The 24,308-nt window shown below is 38.2% G+C and overlaps 1 protein-coding gene across 1 annotated transcript; it reads right to left on the bottom strand.

Moving 5' to 3' along the window:
• Nucleotides 1-31: 31 nt before the first annotated feature.
• LOC145771562 (NHP2-like protein 1) lies at nucleotides 32-22,918 on the bottom strand. Its single transcript, XM_082583270.1, has 4 exons — nucleotides 22,783-22,918; nucleotides 1,696-1,816; nucleotides 1,342-1,479; nucleotides 32-415 (listed from the first exon to the last, which is right to left on the bottom strand). Exons 1-4 carry the CDS (start codon nucleotides 22,783-22,785, stop codon nucleotides 291-293), a joined length of 387 nt encoding a protein of 128 aa, XP_082439396.1. The 5' UTR covers nucleotides 22,786-22,918; the 3' UTR covers nucleotides 32-290.
• Between the last annotated feature and the right edge of the window lie 1,390 nt (nucleotides 22,919-24,308).

The following is a 24,308-nucleotide window of genomic DNA, read 5'->3' as shown; positions in this document are numbered from 1 at the left end:
ACTTATACTTATATATTATACTTAATTTTTGGCGTGGCGAAATTTGTGCAATAAATCACATTTTATTATTGTAACATTAGTGTTCACAAACGTCAATCACCTTTTGAAAGTTTCGCCGGTATCTAAATGGTGCAAGCATCGTCCATAGACTTTATCACGACAAACTTTCACGATTTTAAAGTTAAAAAAGGCAGTAATAAAGTAATCATAAAACTCGGTCGAATCAACATAGCAATGCGATTATCCAACGTAACCGAGCTTGATGTCCAGTCGCTGATTTGCGTTGGAAGTTAAACCAGCAGCTTCTCGATGTTGTTTCGCAGCGAATCTATCTGAGACTTGAGTTGAGAACCCTCCTTGACAGTGATGGACGAGGATATCACAGGCCTGGACACTCCACAAGCTCGACCCAAAGCTGAGAAAAATTACATTTTGAGTCAATTTGGCAGAATCATGAAAGCGCACGCGGGGTACAAAGCAAACAAATGATAGAAGCATCGATGCATTGCTTAAAACTTCATGTATTTTTGCCAGTCTCAAAAATCACTGACTAACTGAAAAACAAAGTGGGATTTGTTGATTCAGTTGTGCTACAGTACAAACTTCGCTCCTGGGCGCTGCACATGACTATGTGACAAAAAAGTTCAAGTTCATAATGTTCAGTACAGTAGCATATTTTTAATCGAGTTTTGAATTCCTTGAAATTTTCAGCTTCCTGTACACCAGGGGGTTCTCAAACTGGGTACGCGAGCAAGTTTACTGGTATTTGGAGTGGTATTGTGACGATTTTTCAAGCATGTGCATAAATGAACAAATTTCGTGCCAGACTTTCAGCTGAACTTTTCTAAACCACTTTTCAGAATAGATTTACTCCTGAAGAAACGTCAACCTCATTCATTGTGGTAAATGATGGTTGTAAGTGTAAACAAACAGTTTGTTGTATTTTGTCTTTACAATTGCGTAGCTGCACTTTATGCTACATAACTTTCAGGAGTACAGTACACCATACATGCTGAAAAATCGAAAGAGTACGTAGTAGCTGGCTACAAAAAGTTTGGGACCCCCCTCTGTAAACAAATAAGTAATTCCAGCAGAAACAACTTTGAAGCTGCGGTTGCCATATTGCGCCTTACATGAAACATTTAGAGCAATGAATGTTGGGAACGCAAAGTTCCTGTTAATATGCATGTAAAGTGGAAAACTTAATACAGGCTACCAATCGACATCTTGTACTACATATATATATACGACAGAATACAGGAGACAATGCTAAATCACCACAACTAGGCAGTTGGTATAAATCAGATGTTTACGTAACAGTTAACGAATGTATGAACATACCCTGCTTGGAACGTACAAATACGTAAGGAACATTCTTGTCTTCACACAGCAACGGTAGATGCAAAAGAATCTCTAACGGTTCCGCGTCAGCCGCTAGCACGATAAGCTCCGATATTCCACGATTAAGCGTTTTTGTTGCTGAAACAATGTAAGGGATTTCTACTTTCTTTCCGACATCAAGATGTTTTTAAATCTATGGTTTTCACTGTAACTGGCTAATGTAATTTTCACCTTTGCCACCTGCGTAGCACACATTTTAGCTCAAGTTATTTCTTTAGGTAGAAAAGTTGTACAGTCTGAGGTAGCGCAATATCGAAAAAGACGTGCAAATAAATAAACCAAACACTTATTAACCTTCGTTTGCTCCTTTTCGAAGTTGCTTGTAATTAGCAGCTTGTTGGATCAGGTCTAAAATCGTTTTGGTCAAAGCTGCATCAGCTAATGGGTAGGCCTTCGGGTTGATATCGTCGTTTTCCTGAAGTAGTCGAGATAAGATTGAATGCATTTGTAATAATCAACCCAGAGAGCAAAATCCGTCATTTTTACATTGATTCAACATTAAGGTGGGGTGAAATAAAAAAATAGGTGACTTGAAAATGGCGTTTAGGCCTAAAAATAAACTTGTTTTTAAAAAAGTAATTTTCTACTACTGTATTATCAATCATTTCTAAACAAATTGCTATCCGCCTCAGAATTTTGTGACCACATAAACCATCTTAATTTATTAGGCCTACCAGTAGGGCAAAGTGGGGCATGTTGTCACAGCACGATTTCCATGTGATAACCCAAGCGTGTAACCACGAGTTTTCGATGGAAGGCATAGTTTTCAGTTCTCTTTCGTACAAGCAGTGAAGGTTAATAAATTTGTCACCACAACAGAAATTATGAGGAGTGCCATTGAATTTTGGGCAAAATCAGGTTTTATAACTAAACTAAAAAATGGTCTGGCAAACTAAGGTATGATCATAACTGATCAGGAAAGATACCATTCGTTAGCTTTACACCTGCTCTTTTCATCATACCAAACAGATAAGACATGCAAGTAGAGATGTGCACATGGTTGTTGAAACCACGTGATTTCATACCACGGGGCGTGTTGTCACAGCTGTGACTACACGCCCCGTGGTGTGCATTTTTAATATTAAGAAACATAAAAATTATTTATGCTTATACAACGAGGTAAAATGCGTATTTGTTAAAATACAACACTTTTTTAGGAAATAAAAATTAATATTAGATGATGATACAAACATATATTCGATAGTGACACATAATTCTCAAGATAAAATTTTTATTGTTTTTGACAATGGGCATAAAATTTTTACCAATATAGTGAAACAGGCCAATTCGCAAACTTTCTAATTATCGGAAATCTGTGCGCAATTTCAGCGCATGGTTTGGTTCTACAAATGCCAACCTTCTATAGGTAAAACAACATGCAAACGTTGTTTACGCTCAGATTATGTTTCAGGTGTAGCCTAATTAAACGTGGCAACTGCGAATTCCACTAATAACATACCAATTCGCAGTGCGAATTGTAAATTTCGCAGTTACCACTGCTAAATCGCAAATTAATTCGCATATTAAACCCATCACTTCAATATCCGTGGCAAACTGTCAATTGAAGCGAGCAAGGTATTCCAATTTCCAAGAGTTGTTAGATCACGTGACATGAAATTGCTCGCCAGGAACACGTGATTTGTTGGGGAGTTTTAAAGAGTTGTTTTTCGTTTGTTTAAAAAAAGTCAAATCGGAAGATCCTGATCTTTCTTCTGAAAGCGTCTTGCATGCCTATTTCTGATTTGCAATCAAGGAGACTGTGGCCTTTGGAATAACTATTGGGTATTGACTGGGTATTGACTATAGTATAAACTGCAACTGGCGGCAGAGGTTTCACTCTGAGACAAAATGGAGTTACCTCTTTATTTTTTTAAGTTTTTTTTTTAATAAAGAGTTCTAAAAACATATTTACATTATGTACACTTTTATATACACTTATTGATACTCGCGGTTTTTCACTTATCGCGGCTGGTTCTGGTCCCTATTAACGCAATAACTGAAGCATCTTTAGTTTGTTTTTATTTCCGATCATCAAAGCGAACAGTAATGCTTGCCATACCACAGTAGAAGTCTGGAAAAAGGAAGAAGCGACAAAATGCGAACGTTAAAGCGCGCCCGAGATGGAAATGATTTACTTCATGCAAGGATTAGGCACTGTTACAAGACTTTCAGAAATTTCGTGACGTGACAATTTATCGAAAGACAATTTATCGAACGACAGTTTATCGAAAGACAGTTCATCGAAAGACAGTTCATCGAACGACAATTCATCGAAACGACAATTCATCGAAACGACAGTTTATCGAAACGACAGTTCATCGAATGACAGTTTATCGAAACGACAGTTCATCGAACGACAATTCTTCAAAGGGGCTAGGGCAGTGGTTCCCAACCTTTTTGACCTTGCGGCACCCTATCAAAGAGATAAATAGTTTGCGGCACCCTGGCAAAACTGGATCAATTTTATGAGATTTCTGTATTTCAAATAACTGTATGAAATAACACAGAATGATTTGTAGCCTACAGTAGCTTATCTTCTTCTTTTATTGTCGCACTTGATTCCAAGCATTGACTGCCTCTTGCATGCAAAGTTTCCAAGATTCTCTGTTGTTTACAGTAGCCTATAGCGCGCGTAAATAAATGTATTTATTCAAAAGTTACTGTAAAATTTGGGCTTGACTTCTTTCACAAAGTCCCTTAATATCTGGAGGCACATTTGATAAAGCCACCTGCATTTCTTCCTCGACTGTAAGCAGTCGTTCTTGTTTTTTTAGTTTTTATGTTCGTTAATAATCCACTCTCACATAGGTAGGCAATGAAGTGGAAAGCTGCAAAAAAAGCACAATAGCTTTTTTTCAAACGCAAGGATATTCAGTTTTAATTTTTATCCAGAACTCGTCGAGAGGCATCTGCTTGTGCATAAGCTTAAAATTTCCATCGTTACGAATGTCAATTAATTCTTCTTCTTCTTTAAGATTCAAGGCAATATGAGAGTCCAGTAAAAATTGATTTCTTACTCATGCTCAATTTTCCGTAGACAAGCTGGGAAAATACTTTTCGATTTTTTCTTCCAATGATTATAGTTGCTGAGTTACTTATTAATGAGACAACTTCTTTGTTCTTCATTTCAGAAAAATGTGAAAGCATGTCAAAGTTTCCGTTCTCACTTTTAAGGATCACATTTGCAGTTTTTCTCTCAGTGCTATCATTTTATCGGTTGAAGTTCAAAGAGTTTCATTTCTACCCTACATTTTGGCATTTACGTTATTTAAATGGTTGAAGATATCTACTAAATAGCCTACACTAGTTTAGAGACCCAATTGTAATCGCAAAGCAATTCACAAAATATATTCATAAGTATACAGAACAAATTAAGTATAACTTAGGCTTTTCCCGATTAGCTATGTATCGTGCTTGTATACGCAGGTATCCCCCATGCAACAGTTTCCTATTTTATAATGGTTTGCAAACAATCGTGCAATTTTAGAATCGTGCTGGTTCACACAATCCGATAAAATCCATCACTGCAATTTGGCTTTGTGCGCCTTGAAACGCAAAATAAAATCATGAAACCTGGCGATAATGATGCGTTTCAAACATTTTTATGGAAAGAACAGCAACGAGTCAAAATCTCTTTCACGCTGTTTTTCCTGGGCAAGAAAACAAAGGCTTAGGCTACCGCAGATTAGAGTTAAAATAAATAAATTCCACTCTTAACGGGTTAAAGTTAAAATAAAGAATGGGCCGGAGTATTGCAATATCTCGCGGCACCCTTGAGCATTGCAATTGGCACCCCAGGGTGCCGCGGCACCCCGGTTGGGAACCACTGGGCTAGGGGTTAGGAGCTATAGGGGCTAGTGGTTAGGGTTAGAATTAGGGGTAACGGTTAGGGGTGAGGGTAGGGGGTTAAGGGGTAGGGGGTTAAGGGGTAAGGTTAGTGGTTAGGTTTTAGGTTAGAAGTTAGGTTTTCGATTAACTGTCGTTCCAGGCCGTAGCCAGCCGGGGGCCAGGGAGGCCTCGCCCCCCCCTGGCAAAATCCCAACATTCAATAGCAACAGCTACAATTATCATCATTTTGCCCATTTAAATTTTTTCGGCCCCCCTAAAAAAAGTTGCCCCCCCCTGCTCTGCGGTCTGGCTACGGCCCTGTGTCGTTCGATAAATTGTCGTTCGATAAACTGTCGTTCGAATGATGTCGTTCAGATGCCTTCAAAGATACGAAATATATCATAACGAAAACCTGAGAACCTGCCCAAAGCTACTTCCATGACTACTTTCCACGAGGATGCAAAAGAATAAATAAATTCTCCACATTCAGAGTATTTATACACCTGTCCCTTTCTTTCCCAGCGTATTGGATTGAAGAGGTCGAGAATTAAGTTCCTAATTATCTTGGGGAAAGACTAGAAATTTTGTATTGTGCTATTGGAATTAATCAGGACAAGAACGGCCTAATAAGAGACAGAAATAATCGCCCAGGAATATCTCACAACTAGACGACAAAAGGAATAATTAAGTGCATGCACAGTAGGGTGGAGTGAATTTCACTTTTTGTTTTGGATTTTGATTTAAGGTGTTGTAATGTTGTCTTTGGGCCTAAAAAATAACCCCGAACATAATTTTAGTTCTCCTACCCCTAAATTGACCCTCCTACCTGAGGTCAAAGGTCACGTGAGGCCAAAATTGCTCTATCTCCATTTCTGCTGGTGCTAGAAATCTGTTTAATGGCTTAACAGATTCAGAAGACCCATATTTCTATCTGTTCTAAGAGAACTTTTTCTTCTATTGTTAGTAGAATTTGACTAAACAGCAAAAATATAGTTTTTGTGGTATTTTTGCATATACAACAATATAGTTAACGAACTTCAACAGCCAAAATAGTAAATTTCAGCAATTGGTTGGATTGTAGTTTGAGAATAAGTGGATTGAACATGAAAATATTCTTATCTGTAGCATTGATGAGGAACTGAATTTTGAACTAAGTATGAAATTAATGTTTTGATGCATTTAAGATGACATTTCAATGGTTGAAAGCATGAAATTATTGAGAGATACACTGTGATACAGTTTTTGCCAACAAGTCACACTACGTACAATAATAATTATGAGACAAACAATTAAAATTTAAATTGAGCATGGACTAACCAGTAACCAGCAACAACGGGAAGGCTGCGAAGGGACCACCGACAGGTCTTTAAGTCAAGCAGCAACTAATGAAAATCCCATTGCTTGAACATGAAAATCCAATTGCACTTTTAAACACTCAAAAAATGTCACAAAAGATTTTGCCTCCCTCATATTTAGGTCCCGGACTCCCGGCTATGCCCCTGGTAACTATAAAGAAAAAACAAGTGGTTTTTATGCAATCGTATTCAACAGTAAAATTGCTTTTTGGTGTTGAAAGAGGGCATCAACTTCCGTGATTTGATCATTTTCGGATCACACCATCCCATCTTTAGAACCTAGCCACATGCATGGAAGCTTCTGTTACGAGCTTCACATGACGCTGTGCAGCTTGACTGTGGCATTGGTGATCAAGTTCAAGCTTGTTTGTTTTGAAATTTTGTATTGCATCATCATTCATGACTTTGGTTGCGGGAGGTTCTGTGACATGAATTTCATCAAATTGACCATGTTGTGGTAGAACTCGGCGTTGATATTGATCTCCGGTATGATAAATTTTCGAACAGTTACTCTCCTCTCTGCAATAGATTTCGCCTTTGCACTTTCATCATCTGGGGTCATTTCAACATCTTTGCTTCTGCGTAGCGACAGCACAATATTGACAGCTTGCAATCGAATTGTATCATCATCGTCAGCCATCATCGAAAGAAGAATGTTTTCCGGGTGAGCTGAGAAGCCATTACGTATTACAGTTTTTGATGCAATGTCTCTTGCTTGCTTCTAGGGATTCCCTAGTAGGGAAATTGGTTGATTCGTTTGAGCATGCGAAAATAGTTGACAGCTACCGGTACTTTATCTATTTTAGAGTTAAGCTTGACATCAAACCAAGTTGGGAAGTAAGACTTTTAAACAAAATTCTACCAGAATTCTCAAACTTTTGCTCGACTTTGTTTGGGAAGTGTAGTATCTCAAGATGCGACATGCAAGTGTCAACCATTTTGCATGTGACAAGCCACCTACTTCAAACTGTGCTAAGTCATTCTCAAGTTTTCCAGATATGACAGCCAAACAAATTTGGTATGCATAAAATTGATCGGAACTCAAACTTTTTATAACTTCTTTTGGCAATTGAGGAAACTCAATAGAAGATAATGGCTTAAACTTAACCACATGCCAATCAGACACTAAACTATTTAGCTCTTTGCCAATTGGGCCTGAAAACGAGTCGAAGTGTAAAGAGACTCCATCCAAGTGCTCAAAGACATGTCTGGGAGGTAGTTCGTTGGTATGCAGGAGACAGATGCTATTGCAAAGGTCTTTACAGCAACTCTTCTAATGTGGCAATGCTGCAATGGTGTTTACCTGTCATAATTGCGGTTCCATCTGAGTCTGTAATTAACAAATTGTTCTGCAGGTCGGCATTTTCCAGTGATTTATGGATAGCTTTGTGATTTTCAAATAACAATCCAACCAATTGCTAAAATTTACTATTTTGGCTGTTGAAGTTCGTTAACTATAATTGTGTATAAGCAAAAATACCACAAAAACTATATTTTTGCTGTTTAGTCAAATTCTACTAACAATAGAAGAAAAAGTTCTCTTAGAACAAATAGAAATATGGGTCTTTTGAATCTTTTAAGCCATTAAACAGATTTCTAGCACCAGCAGAAGTGGAGATAGAGTAGTTTTAACCCCGCGTGACCTTTGACCTCAGGTAGGAGGGTCAATTTAGGGGTAGGAAAACCAAAATTATGTTCGGGGTTATTTTTTAGGCCCAAAGACAACATTACAACACCTTAAATCAAAATCTAAAACATTAAGTGAAATTCACTCCACCCTAATGCACAGGCCATTTATAATTGAGGTGACACATTTTTTAAATCTTCTAGAATTCATGCTAGCCCTGTTTTACGTAACACAATTAAACAATGAACTGTTTGCACAGGTCGATTTCTGATCGAGGTGACCCGTTTTTTTTTAATCTTTTAACTCCATGCCAGCGTCTTTATTCGTAACAGATGTCAAGCTGTGACTAAGTCTCCCTTCAAAGAAACAAAAACCCTGAGAAGGATGTCAATCTGGGAACTGTAACGGTGACACAGACTTCCAGCAGCGATAATGACGTCAAAACTTCTAAAATGCGAATTGCCTTGGATTTGTAGACAGGAGGGGCAATTCGCATTTGCTGTCATGAAAACCATTTAAAACAAGACAACGTTTTGCATGCATTTGCAGAAAGCCTACAACAGCCGGAATGGCCCGTTTCGGTGAGTCCGATTCGGTGAGTCCGATTCGGTGAGTCTGATTCGGTGAGTCCGATCCCTTAACGGGGGATTTTTTCAATTTTTTTTTTAAATTATCGGGTACCGTAGCCTAATTATCATTGCCGTTTTAGGGTTAGAGGTTTTGGGTTAGGGTTAGGGGTTAGAGGTTAGGAACTCACCGAATCAGACTCACCGAATCGGACTCACCGAATAGTAGCAGACCCACAACAGCATACCCCAAATTGATCTAAAATTTTGATTTACTGCGACAATCTGCTGGATGCAAGTTTAAAGCTACTTCTCACTACTTGAAAGTATATATCTTTCTAATTTAGACCCCTTTCAAATTCTTCAATGAATCGCGATCGAATACGTGTGACAATATCTAAGTGATGCCTAATCTATCTCAGAAAGGACTAATCTTGGTAGCAGCGCAAAAATTATCGTGGAATTGTTTTGTTTATTTCTTTTAACAGGGGTGACTGCGAATTAGATAGAAAATCAAAGAAATGCGAATTGCCCTGAATGACTATATGTTGTAAATTAAATTTTGTTTGTATTTCGCATATTATTTTATTCGTTCAGCCTGTATTAAAACAATTTTTTGTTGGTTTCTGTCTATTTTAGTCATAAAGCATGTGCAGAAATTTTGTGACAACACGCCCCATGCTCTGTGACAACACGCCCTGTCACAGCCCATTCACTTGCATTAAACATGCAGTAAACATGCATTCACTTGCATTAAACATGCATTTATGTAAACACGAAATAATCCAGAAAAACTTTAGCTGTAGCTAAAAGAAGTCGAATGATACCTCTTTCAATTGCACTATCAAGCATCTCGATACCATTGGTACAGAACAAGATATATGCTGATTTGTAAAAATTGTGACAACACGCCCCACTTTGCCCTACAAGAAATATCTCTTCAGTCCTCGAAATTAGCGGCAGCACACGGCAATTGCCGCGGTAAATGCCGCCACAAACGTCAAAATGGCCATTCTGCTACGGCAATAAAAATGCCGTCGCAAAATGAGCACTCAATTAGGACAAAATCTGTTCAAAATTTCTTCCTGTGTTATTTACTCGCTGCGGGAGTTTAATCAGCAGAAACATCGCAACAAGACATCACCTCTGTTGATGAGTGATCCACTTTTACACGAATCAGTGTGATTTAACCTTGTACTCCGCGTGATCGAATTGCCTTTCTCATTATTCTTATCGAGCGTAGTGTTGGCATGAAAGCACGTTATGATTTAGACTGTATATAGCTGTGAATACAATTTGCTACGTTAAGAGTATGTTGTGGTCCTTGGCTCCCTATTAAGCAGGTTAACAACATGGTGGCAGCGTGAATCATCATCTTTCTGAAGAATAGTTAAAACCTAGCCCAGAAGCCTAGCTGAGTGCTGCAGAAGTTCAACCCGTCAGCGTTTTTGAAAGATTTTAATCTGCTTTAATCTTGAGTTCGATCCATGGGTCTGCTACTATTCGGCGAGTCCGATTCGACTAGTCCGATTCGGCGAGTTCCCTATTCGGCGAGTGCCCTATTCGGCAAGTTTTTGAAATTTTTGAAAGGAAATCATCGGGTACCGTAGCCTAATTATAATTGCCGTTTTTACATCGTTTTAACGTCGCTAAACGTTGAAATCGTGCAGAAAGGAATAAAAAGAAAATATTTGAACTGATAAATTAAAATTTTTCATGTCAGTTCAGTTGTTTTTATTTCTGACCATCATATGAAAAACAATACACGTCAACATAGCAAAGGTAGAAGCGACAAAACGCGAACGTTTAAACGTGCTTGAATTCGTCATGTCAGTTCAGTTGTTTTTATTTCTGATCATGATATCAAAAACAATACACGTCAACATAGCAAAGGTGTAGAAAAAGGTAGAAGCGAGAAAACGCGAACGTTAAAACGTGCTTGTGACCGAAGTAAGTTATTGAGTTGAAAGAAATTTGGCACGGTCGCAACACTTTCAGAAAAATTTAAGATATGAAGGGAAAATAAAACAAAGAAAATGTTACAAAAATAAAATAGATCATGTTTATGTCTATAAGTTAGTACTTTTGAATAGTTAAAATGATTAGTTTGGACCAACAAATGTGTGGTCTACAGCTTGGATTGTAAGGAAGTTATCGGGTACCGTAGCCTAGTTATCCCGACCAGCAAAAATTTGTTCCAAGAACACAGTTCATTTTTACATTGTACAGACGAAATCGGTTAATAGTATACTGCTTAAACGTATCAATCGTTTATTTGAATCAAAACCTGAAATCCCAAACCAAATCCAATCTAATGTTAAGTAACAACATCGGTTAAGCGTATACCGCTTAAAAGAATAAGTCGGATAAAAGCATCAGGATTTCCTTCTAGTTTGCCTACTTCATTCATTTAATCGTATAATAATTGTACCCGTTAGCGAAAAGAGAATGTCTCTTTTTTGCTTCGCATAATTGTCTGCAATGTTCAAAGGCGAAATGAAGCAAAGGTGAGACAGACGCAAGCGATCAAAACAAAGACAAGTGTCTGTAATCCCAGGCCATAATCTTATGTGCTAGACATCGCACTACAAAGAACCAATTTTCGCACAGCTGGGCTTCATTAAAACAGAAGAGCACACAAAAGGAATAATCAGTAATCACACTTCCCAATAAAGAAGTTTAAATGCTTTTGATGTCATCGGTCGGCGACTGGCCTTGCAAGGAAAGGACACGGACAAATTATTTCGGCTTGAGAGGGAAGTGTTGAAAAGAATGTCTAAAAGTTTAAACCAGAAAACTGTGGAGAATTTTTTTTTAAATTGCTGAAAAAAAGTAGCCTATTGTTGTGAAATGCAGTGCGTAATTTCATTTGTTGCAGTATTGTTCAGTTGAAGAACATTGCAAGTTAATTATTTTACCAGACATGGCTAAACACTTGAAAAAAAACCTTTGCGATTTCAAAACAAACAATGAGTGTGAGCTGTGTTTTTCCACCATACCACTATTTTTGTAGGCCCTTTTCCATACTCAAAACTACACAGCTGGTACAGAGCTAAAAATAGCCCGCTTGATTCAAAATCTTCAACGTCAAAGTTCGCGTTGTGACGTCACAGAGATCGGTGATATGAAAGATTGCCGATTTGCAGTCCGATTGCTGCAGTTTGCAGAAAAATGCTTTGATGGTTCTCCCAGTCAGCAAAGCTGATCTTTTTTACATTGTTTCAACGTCTGCAGACAATAAATCAATGTAAAAAAGACCAGTTTTGCTGGCTGGGACATACAGCGTAGTGGTATGTTAACACAGAACTAGGAAATTCTTTAAAGTTTAACCAGAATTGTAAACAGTTGTAGAAAGTATCAGTGGTAATGTGCGTTGCAGCCTAGTCAGCACAGACATCTTCTCAACATTACGCCCATTCACAATAAACCTTTTTTTAGTAAATTGGTTAAACGAATCAATCGTATAATCGTATCAAAATGTCTGGCAAATAGGTGATTCGATTAACCGATTTCGTCTGTAGTAACAGAATGAAAAGGCTAAACAAATGTGTGGCCTATCGTGTTAACGTCGCTAAACGTTGAAATCGTGTAGAAAAGGGAGCTTTTGCTGACTAGGATACTTTGAAACTGAGAAACATTCACAGAAGCCCTACGCTTTGTTCCAAGAACCGATTTAGCATAACATTTCATTTGTACATTGATTCAACGTCTGAATCTTAAAAATGCAACGTATCGTAGGGCTTCTGTGAATGTTTCTCAGTTTCAACGTATCCTAGTCAGCAAAAGCACCCTTTTCTACACGATTTCAACGTTTAGCGACGTTAAAACGATAGGCTACACACTTGGCTAGCCTTTTCATTCTGTTACTACAATGTAAAAATGAACTGTTAGGCTAACTGGGTTCTTGGAACAAATTTTTGCTGGTCGGGATAACTAGGCTACGATAGCCTACCCGATAATTTCCTTTCAATCTAAGCTGTAGGTCACACATGATCCAAACTAATCATTTTAACCATGGGCGCCTAAGCCGTGGGGACCAGGCCCCCACGCATATTTCCGCGTGGGAGCAACTTTTTATGCGGCATTGATACATAAAACAATAGATGAACTAGCGATCGGCAGCAGGAAAACTTTTTTAAATGCAACAGCTTCGCAGTAAATAATCACTAGAACGAGTAGCGATGCTACAATCCCACCCCAGACAGAAAAATCTGTCATTTTTACGTTGATTTAATGTCTGCAGACGTTGAATCAATGTAAAAATGACTGATTTTGCTGCCTGTGACATAGCAAAAATCTACCATTTTGCGTCGATTCAATGTCATCAGATGTTGAATGCACCTAAAAACAACATAATTTGCTACGTTGACGCAGCGTGCGTTTAACTTAATGCGCTTGCAAACAGCCTCCTGTCGCTTTCGAAAGTCGAAACCTCTGCCGAGAATTGTCGCGGCAGTGAATCGGTTGCTGTGAAAATGAACTTGAAGTCTCGGCCCGAGGTTACCACTAACCAACGTAACAAGGGCTGGTACAAACCGCACTGCCCACAGTCGCACAAGCGGCATAATCAACACAACAACGGACTCGCGCAAACTGCATGGCGCACACACGTCCGTTGCCATGGAAACCCGATCAAAGGCGGGGAATATGCGCATCTTTTGTTTCATCTGCAACACGAAAACGGGCGTATTCATTACAGCGAATGGAAACTTGAAAGCTGGTCAGCCATAAGTTGCGATATTGTAGTGAAAAGGGAGCAATGTCAAGTCGAAAACTTAATCAAACGTCTCTCTGTAACTATTTTTCAAGGGCTGTTTACGGATGTCAGCAACTTTTAAATTTATTAAAGGTGACGTGCTGTTGAATTGATGTAAACATGAATGATTTTGCTTTCAACAGGTATATATATTTTCAAGCATATGATCAAGTTAGTATTTTCATTCCATTTACAGTATACCTTTTAGTAAACCTTTTCGTCTTTTGTTTCATGCTAATAAATCTAGTTCGTTGCTAAACTTTATGTTGTGCTTAGCTTAAAGAGTCGCAGTCCATCAACCCCTAGCCAACGCAGACGCATAGCATGTGTTTTGGTCGAGCTTTGTTTATAATAATTAACGGCAGGTCGAACGTAGCGATAACTCCGAGTGTGGCAATAAAAGCAATCCTAGTGTGACGACATAATTACGTCATCCATCTGCGTGACATTTCGCTGAAATTACGTTGCTGCTGATGAAACACGCTTTCGCCCCCACGGCCAAAAAAATAGTTAGGCGCCTATGATTTTAACTATTCAAAAGTACTAACTTATAGACATAAACATTATTTTTTTTCTAACATTTTCTTTGTTTTATTTTTCCTTTATATCTTAAATTTTTTTGAAGGTGATGCAACCTTGCCAAATTTCTTTCAACTCAATAACTTACTTCGGTCACAAGCACGTTTTAACGTTCGCGTTTTCTCGCTTCTACCTTTTTCTACACCTTTGCTATGTTGACGTGAATTGTTTTTGATATCATGATCAGAAATAAAAACAACTGAACTGACATGACGAATTCAAGCACGTTTAAACGTTCGCGTTTTGTCGCTTCTACCTTTGCTATGTTGACGTGTATTGTTTTTGATATGATGGTCAAAAATAAAAATAACTGAACTGACATGACGAATTTTAATTTAATAGTTCAAACATTTTATTTTTATTCCTTTCTGCACGATTTCAACGTTTAGCGACGTTAAAACGATGTAAAAACGGCAATTGTAATTAGGCTACGGTACCCGATAATTTCCTTTTAAAAATTTCAAAAACTCGCCGAATAGGGCACTCGCCGAAAAAGGCTCTCGCCGAATAGGGAACTCGCCGAATCGGACTAGTCGAATCGGACTCGCCGAATCGGACTCGCCGAATCGGACTCGCCGAAACGGGCCATTCCGCGATCCATAGCCAAGCAGCGAAAATGACAGATTCACACATTCGTTTCCCTCCTATGCTGGGTTTAAATGATGGGAATGTTGCTGAGAGCTACAAAGATTGGAAAGACCTCCTTGATATATACCTATTGGCCAGTGGCGCAAATACCAAAGAAAAGAACGTACAGCGCGCCATCATCCTCAATTGTGCTGGACCCCAGGTAGTCAAAATCGCCAAACAATTTACGTATGCGAATGAAGACAAGAAAAAAGATCCGGAAGTGCTACTTCGAAAACTATCCCAATACTGCAACCCAAGACAAAATGAGGTAATGCAAAGTTTTCGGTTCTGGAAGATGTCTTACCAGGAACCATTTGATTCCTTTTTGCGAGAACTGAAAGAGAAGGCAACGAACTGCAATTTCAATGACAAAGATCGAATGCTTAGAGATAAAATTGTTTTCTCTGTCAATGACAAGTTGCAACAAATTTTGCTTCGTGAGGAACAGTTGACCTTAGAAAAGACAGTTCAAATATGCCAAGCTTTTGAAATGACCAACAAAAACGTAATTGAACTGCAAAGATCTACCACATTAGTGAATAAAGTGGTCACGACTGGTAGAAATACTGGTAAACAGTACAAGTCGAATGAAAGAAAATGGCAAAAACGACCATCCGACAAAACCGATTTACATGTGGACAATTGCAAATTTTGCGGCAAGCGTCACAAACGAGGCGCTCAATTTTGCCCCGCCTACGGCAAAACATGCCATTTGTGTCACAATCGAAATCATTTCCAAGAAAAGTGCTTATCGCGAAAACACGTACACGAAACCAGGCAAGAATCACTGTACCATGACGACAAAGATAGCGGTGATGACAGCGATGCGTATCTCCATTCGGTTTTAGACAAAAGCAGAGACACACTCACAGCGCTTTTAGAAATCAATGACTGTCAAGTCCGTTTCCAAATAGACACTGGCGCACAGGTCAATACTATTTGTCAGCGCTATGTTCGCAAAAACCAAGTCAAGCCAAAATCAGATGTCCCCCCACTCCCATTCCTACGACGACACGTTAATGCCTTTTTCTCCTAGTTCTGCACCTAACCCTTGCAGCCCCAGCCCAAACAGCAGTGAAGCAAACGAGCAAAATAATTCTGGCCCAATGGGAAGACCCACACGAACCCACCGCCTACCAATTAGGTTACGCGAATATGTTGTTTACTGAATTGTGATCGTGTTTACAACTATACTGCCGGGTCATTTCATTATAATTCATCCAGAAAATTGAAATTTTGGAACCATAGAATTTAGAATTGTCCCATTTTTTCACAGTTTAAAATGCTTGAAATTCTGAGTTATTTGGCACAAATTTTGTCAAAATTGGTTGAGCGGTTTTTGTTTTATCGCTATTTTAATGTTTGACCACCAGGTGGCGATTTTTTCAGTGAGCCGCATAAAAATGCTCATATCTTGGGACCTAGTTGCCCAATCTTCATAAAATTGGTATCTATCCCCCCATTTTCAGAGGTGGGCTTTCCAAAAATGAAGGTTAAAATGAGCTAGGGGTTATACTTTTTGTGATATAAACATTTGTAGTGCTTCGATAGCATGGCCGATTTCGCCATGCGGCCACGTTTTTTTTTCAAAATTTTTTTGATCATTATTATTAGCATAGATGTTATATTCCAAAAATATCTTTTTAATCACTTACAATTAACTACCTCATAATAAAAATTGTGCACAAAAATGCAGAATTTTTAAAATAGTCAAAAACATTGGATTTTAATTTTTTTCATCAGCCTATACTGTGCGGTCCCCCCCCCCCCCCCTTACTACGCCACTGTATGTCAATCAAAGCATAGTAGTATAATACATTATTACAGTTACACAAAGTGAAGGAGTCAAGACATAAAGATGAAGGAGTTTAATACATCGACAGGATGTAATGAGCTTGTCCGATGTGGGAAATAATTATATCATTTTCCAAACATGTCTCGCTGCTACTGGTAGGACAGTGTGCATAGTACAATTGCGTTACTTTGATTTGTCAGAAGTTACATTAAAGAACAGCGACAGTCTTAATAGTAAAGTGAGTTGTATGCAACAATCTGAGCAAGTATGTACATTGTACAACACCCCACCGGTACATAACATTGCGAAATAAAGTCACACTATTCTGACGATATAACTACAAGTCTATACACTTCTGCTATCATTTCTGAATTGAAATATATAGGCTTTGTCTGCACTGATCATTGTAAAATTACATACATACATCATTGTAAGATTATTAGTGCCAAGAAGTGTACGAAACATTAAAGATAGTTTTAAGTGACTTTCTGCAATAAAATACAATTAAAAAGGATTCAATAAACCTATAGTTTTGTATGCACAACTAGTGCATCCCATGTTAATCGGCTGCCGAGAAACATATTGTTGATTGGATGGTCGGAATGGCTAGCGTGGAAGCTACACCGTTATGGTTAGCGAATCGCAACTGCTCTCTGTACTAGTGAGTGCTCAGCCTTGTGCTGATAGCCGGGAAGAACGCCCCTTTCTTCACATAGTGCATCCCATTTTGCATTTAACATCATGTGACACTGGACAAAATATGCTCACTGCAGAGCCATTACAACATGTGAGGGGCAACAATCGGAATGAATAAAAACGCAATTGAACAAGGGCCGCCATGCATGTAAATAAACCGACAACCACGGTTTCTACCATGTAGCTAAACATGTGAAAAGCAGCATGAATTACTATACAATTGAACACGGGTTGTCATGCATGCGAATAAACTGCAAACCACAGTTTCTAGCATGTATTGTACAGTAACTAAGCTCTGTGAAAGGAAGCAAAAATATAAATACAACACAAATGAACAAAGGTTGTTGTACACTTGGACACATAGAACAACATGCCATTATTGTAACATTAGTCAAGACCTAGACAGCAATTTCAGGCAATCAAACCCAACCAAATAGAAGCCAATCAATGCTCTTCTTGAATGCAAATGAAGCGACGATTCACAGTTTTCATGTTTGGAGCCGAAAATGTGTATATTCTGCCTGTTATAGTGGAAACTGTCCAAAATCATCTGGATTGAAGAAATTCAGGACCAGGCACAGTGCTTCCACGCTGGAATCTTTGTTGAGTATTTCTCACTGGCACCAGTTCCTCAGCTTTTATATAGAAGAAAGTTACACTTGTTACAGCTTCAGAGCAGTATTGATAGGCAGCTGCAGCAGTCAAAATTTGGTTAGCAGTTGGTCTGCCTAGACTTTCGTTACCCAGCTTCCTTTTTACTACTCCATCAATCCTGTCACATGGAGATTTACCATGATTTGTGGCAAAAATGACCACTTTTGAACAAAGATTCCAGCGTGGAAGCACTGTGCCTGGTACTCGTGGATACCATTACTTTAGTTCAAGTTGTATTGGTTCTTTCAGTTTTAAGCGCGTATCAGATGATTCACAATTCGCTAGCAGCCTAGCACACATTGTTTCTTCGATGCAGCCCCAATGATAAACATCCAAGATGTAAGTGTCATGTCTTATGTAGCATGTGTTTATGACGGACAGTGGTGGGTGGGCTTGTTGAATTATTGTGGACAAAGAAAAGAATGATGTTCTGGTCAAATTTATGCATCCTTGTGGCCCCTCTCCATCTTTCGATTAGCCTGGCCGTGAAGATAAGTGTTACATGCACATTTCATGAGTTTGGACAGTTTCCACTATAACAGGCAGAATATACATATTTTTGGCTGCAAACATGGAAACTATGAATCGTCGCTTCATTTGCATTCAAGAAGAGCATTGATTGGCTTCTATTAGGTTGGGTTTGATTGCCTGAAATTGCTGTCTAGGTCTTGACTAATGTTACAATAATGGCATGTTGTTCTATGTGTCCAAGTGTGCAACAACCTTTGTTCATTTGTGTTGTATTTATATTTTTGCTTCCTCTCACAGAGCTTAGTTACTGTACAATACATGCTAGAAACTTCGGTTTGCAGTTTATTTGCATGCATGACAACCCGTGTTCAATTGTATAGTAATTCATGCTGCTTTTCACATGTTTAGCTACATGGTAGAAACCGTGGTTGTCGGTTTATTTACATGCATGGCGGCCCTTGTTCAATTGCGTTTTTATTCATTCCTATTGTTGCCCCTCACATGTTGTAATGGCTTGCAGTGAGCATATTTTGTCCAGTGTCACATAATGTTAAATGCAAAATGGGATGCACTAGTTATGCATGCAAAACTATAGGTTCATTGAATCCTTTTTAATTGTATTTTATTGCAGAAAGTCACTTAAAACTATCTTTAATGTTTTGTACACTTCTTGGCACTAATAATCTTACAATGATGTATGTATGTAATTTTACAATGATCAGTGCAGACAAAGCCTATATATTCCAATTCAGAAATGATAGCAGAAGTGTATAGACTTGTAGTTATATCGTCAGAATAGTGTGACTTTATTTTGTAATGTACTTTCTTTCTCAGATTGTTATGTATTTCTTAGATTGTTGCATATAACTCACTTTACTATTAAGACTGTCGCTGTTCTTTAATGTAACTTCTGACAAATTAAAGTAACACAATTGTACTGTGCACACTGTCCTACCAGTAGCAGCGAGACATGTTTGGAAAATGATATAATTATTTCCCACATCGGACAAACTCATTACATCCTTTTGATGGATGTATTAAACTCCTTCATCTTTATGTCTTGACTCCTTCACTTTGTGTAATAATGTATTATACTACTATGCTTTGCTTGACATACAGTGGCGTAGTAAGGGGGGGGAGGGGCGGACCACCCAGTATGGGCTGATGAATAGTTAGTGATTAAAGTAGAATTATTAGAATAGGAGTCAGTTATCTACGTCAATATTAGCATTGAAAAGAAAGCTTGACTACAGTTCTGCTCATAAAATAGTTGTAATACAAGTAGTAGTAATGAAATCTAAAGTCTTATCCCAAAATTCCAAAAAAAAATAAAATCCAATGTTTTTGACTATTTTAAAAATTCTGCATTTTTGTGCACAATTTTTATTATGAGGTTGTGAATTGTAAGTTATTTAAAAGATATTTTTGGAATATAACATCTATGCTAATAATAATGATCAAAAAAATTTTGAAAAAAAAACGTGGCCGCATGGCGAAATCGGCCATGCAATCGAAGCACTACAAATGTTTATATCACAAAAAGTATAACTCCTAGCTCATTTTAACCTTCATTTTTGGAAAGCCCACCCCTGAAAATGGGGGGATAGATACCAATTTTATGAAGATTGGGCAGCTAGGTCCCAAGATATGAGCATTTTTATGCGGCTCACTAAAAAAATCGCCACCTGGTGGTTAAACATTAAAATAGCGATAAAACAAAAACCGCTCGACCAATTTTGACAAAATTTGTGCCAAATAACTCAGAATTTCAAGCATTTTAAACTGTGAAAAAATGGGACAATTATAAATTTTATGGTTCCATGGCCTGGATGAATTATAATGAAATGACCCTGCCGTCAAGAGTAGCCAAATTACCGTCATAAAGAAATTTTGTTAAATAGGGGGATGTTGATGAGTGATCCACTTTTACACGAATCAGTGTGATTTTACCTTGTACTCCGCGTGATCGAATTGCCTTTCTCATTATTCTTATCGAGCGTAGTGTTGGCATGAAAGCATGTTATGATTTAGACTGTATATAGCTGTGAATACAATTTGCTATGTTAAGAGTATGTTGTGGTCCTTGGCTCCCTATTAAGGACTTAAGCAGGTTAACAACAACCTCGGACTATTTTACTTGCTGTGATCACTCAGGCAGTCTTCAAAATTAGCATATTTTTACTTCGTCAAAAACGTTGCTGAGGCCAAAAATTGAAATTGCCTCGGCAATTGCTGTGAACGTTTATGATGAAAAAATTGTACCAAAACATGCAAAACGAGAAGAGAAAAATATACTAGAGTAGTCTATTACGACCGCACTGTTTGATTTGTTGTGATGTAGTACAGTAATACCAAAAGTAGCGATGAAGCGAGCAACGCGATACGCCTGTTGGATACGCACGCTGTTAGCCTACGGTAATTCACGTTAAATAACTCATGGAGAAAAGTAAGTTAACTTTGGGTTGATTCAATGTTCGAGTCAGCACAATTCGATTTAATTTTCCCGGCGGTTATAACGAGTAAAAACAATGCTCAATAAGAAATCTACGTTGAATTATCATAAAATAATGTTAATCGCTCAACCAGTTACAAAGGTACCTGTAACAAATTAATAGCTCCCTGCGAGAAGATTGCCTCGATTTACGTTTACACTAACATAATTTCGGCACAATTGGGGTACTGCGAGCACACAAAGTTTGTTTGATAAAGAACTAGACAGAATCATCAGAGGATGAGGTTGTCGAGTCGTCAATGGAATAAGTTACTTGAAGACGCAAAATTGCCCGTTCATGAACACGCGATGTCACATGATCGGAAGCATTATTTTTCTTTACTGCCGAAGAATCATTTATCGAATTTCGAACTGCTTTTTAAACTAGACCCCGTAGCTTTTCTAATTCCGATTTGTTTCCGTCATGAAATTCTTTACAAATTTTGCAAAATACCACACTAACTTTTCCTTCTGTTCCCTCTGTTTGATAACGTCTAGCAGGAAAAATCCACTTTTTAACTGTATCTTCCTTCACCATGATTTATATTCGCAACGACACCGGTAAACACTAAACAATAAGCATTTGATGAAAACGGTGGGATGACGGCGACGCAGCAGGTAAGGCACTCGCTTTCCATTTTCCAATCATGGTTCGACTCCCGGCTTATGCTGGTTGTTGACAAACACCGCTCACCTCTACCCAGGGTGTAATAAATTGGGTGGGCATAGTTGCTGAAATAAAGGCGGCCGAGAGAAAGGAACTGGCCAGTGGCCACCCTACTCTCCATAGTGCCGAAGACTTAGTATAATCAGAACCTTATCTTCTCATCCCCGATGCTTGGATTCAAGTATGGGACTCACCTTTACCTTACCTTTATTCGATGAAAGAATAACGTTTGCGTAACAATTAAGCCAGTGTTTACAAGGTTGCAAACTTTTTACAGTTCACAAGAGCATTGTCAGTGCGTACAATAGCTTGCGTAATGCTCTGGGCTACCGCCGTGTGATACAATGAAGAAGCGCATAGAATTTTGTTTGATTAAAGCGTGACACGGCAATTGCTGCCGCAACCCAAGGTTTGTTGATTTGGCAACGGCAATGTTTTTGCCGTCGTAACTGGAACCTAATTTTGAGGGCTGTCTTTCCCTTGTACAATACGGTACATTATCAGTTTGTATTATTTAATCTTAGCTTTAGTTTAAGTAGCCTCAGAACATCGCGAACCTGTGGTGGTAAAAGGGTAGACCCTCAAGCCGAGAATCTCAGTTCGTACCTTGAAAAGATCGAGAAAAAATAAAAAAAGCCGAAGTCGCTGGTCGCAGTTTTCGTTTGAAATACGGCACGGTCGTAACACACCTTAATAAAAATTTTATAAATATAAAACAAAGAGAAAAAAATGCTAGCGAGTTTTTTTTCTTTAACAACTAAAATAAAACAAAAAAATTTCTAAATTTATAAAAATTTTAGGTGTTACGATCGTGCCATATTGTAAACTGATTGTCCTGCTTTGGTATCATGCACGCTATAACGTCCGCATTTTGCCACTTCTACCTTATTCTAGACCTCTGCAGCTATGTTTGTCATATATATACTGTTTTTTCGTTGTGATGGTCAGACCAAAAAACAAACTAAACTGAACGGTCACAAAAATGCGTAGTCTAACGATTGGGTCACTACGGGTTAGAATTGAGTTTAAAAAAAATCACCTTTTGGTGGAATCGAACTCACATCCTTGGGAGTAAGAGCCAGACAAAGATCGCATGCGCCACTGATTGACTTGGCAAAAACAGTTGAATTCAGAAGTTATATATGCACTTTTTTCCAGCAACAGCGTGCATGTGCAGTAAAGATTAAAAAAAAAGCATCGAACGGCTGTATTTACGACGCCGTAAATGTAGCCACTTCCTATAACTTTATCTGCTGCATAACTTACCATTATAGAATGAAGATCCTCTCTGCTTTTACTGCTTCACTGAGGGAAAAAGTTAACCACTACAACTATCTATATTCAGTTGTGAAAAGTTAATACTTAACTAAACAATTAACCAATTGAACTTGTTACAAACTCTGAAATACAAGTAAAACACTTAATATTAATAAAGAGCTAGCAAGTGTCATTGTAAACAAAGCCTGCAACAAAAAGTAGCTATTATAACTATAATATTTATACCTACACTGAAACAACCTTTAAGAGAACTAAAGCCAACAGTTGTGCAGTGAAAATGACATGTAATATCTTAGTGTTTGATTACAGTTTGGCAAATAAAAATTATCCAAACAGCAACAGGCACAAATTTCAACGCAATTTGAAAACATCCAACTTAACTTCATTCCTCAAAATAAAAAAAACATGAAAACTAGTTTTCATTTACAAGGAGTAGAATGAAATAATAATGGTTTTATTTCAGTGTTTCTCAACCTTTTGTGGTTCATGACCCCTTTTAGGTGTATAATATAATACAGCCTGCGACCCCCTTCCTGCTGTGTTTTTTCTATAGATATACAAATTAGCACAAAAATACATTTTAATAACATTTCAAAGAACTACTGAATGTCACAACTTTTAACGCGACGGTTGACTCTGCAACTGCTTGACGAACTTTCGAAATTAGTCGTTGAGTGCTTGATAATGCTAATCTCATATCATCTTTCCTTCGATTTCTTGCCTTTGTTTTGATATAGACAGGAGCTGAAAAACCACTTCATGGCAAATGGAAATAATATTGGAAAAGCTACTTCAGATAGTTGTGGGTAATATGATTTACGCACAGCACACCAGAACTGAGTGGTATTTCATGAAAAACGTCACATGCGGAAGAATCATTTTGAAGATCATAAAATTGGTCTTGTAATTCATCTGGAATATCAGCAACATCCAAAGCAGTAGAAAATGGATTTCGTTCAAATGCAGCATCTCTTTCTTTGAGCTCAGAGAAATATCATTCTACTTGAACAAACGATTATAAATTGGCATACAACCGAGCTACCCCGTTCTCTTTCGTAACAGTGCAACCAATTAGTCCCTTGCTACGACATTACAGTACCGGTACTGTATAGGCTACTAAAGTGATTGCAGGGCTGCGATTTTTGCCTTTTTCGGTGACGAGGTCACTCAACACGCGCCCTACGAGAAAAAAAAGTGCCTTACGGAGAAAAAAAAAGGAAAAGAAAACAGAAAAAAACAGAGAGGACTAAACGTCGTCAGGTCGAGGAACGATCGGGGGGGGGGGAGGGGCATCACGTGATGCAATTATAAAAGTGCTGACTTACGTAAATTTTCTTACGCCAGGTACTTTTAAGCAAGGTCTAAAAGCGACGCTTCACACGAGAAACTCCCAAGGCGTAAACGTTGCCATTTTGAACACTGCGGGAGAATGCTTTGATTGAAGTTCCAACGCCTGGCATCAAACATTTCGCAACGCACGTTTCGTGCTATTCTACACAACGGGTTTCTTTTAT

This window comes from Aplidium turbinatum, chromosome 1 (assembly GCF_918807975.1).
Source record: "Aplidium turbinatum chromosome 1, kaAplTurb1.1, whole genome shotgun sequence".
Classification (NCBI taxonomy): domain Eukaryota; kingdom Metazoa; phylum Chordata; class Ascidiacea; order Aplousobranchia; family Polyclinidae; genus Aplidium; species Aplidium turbinatum.
The sequence above is the reverse complement of the archived record's forward strand: the minus strand, read 5'-3'. Positions and strand labels throughout refer to the sequence as shown.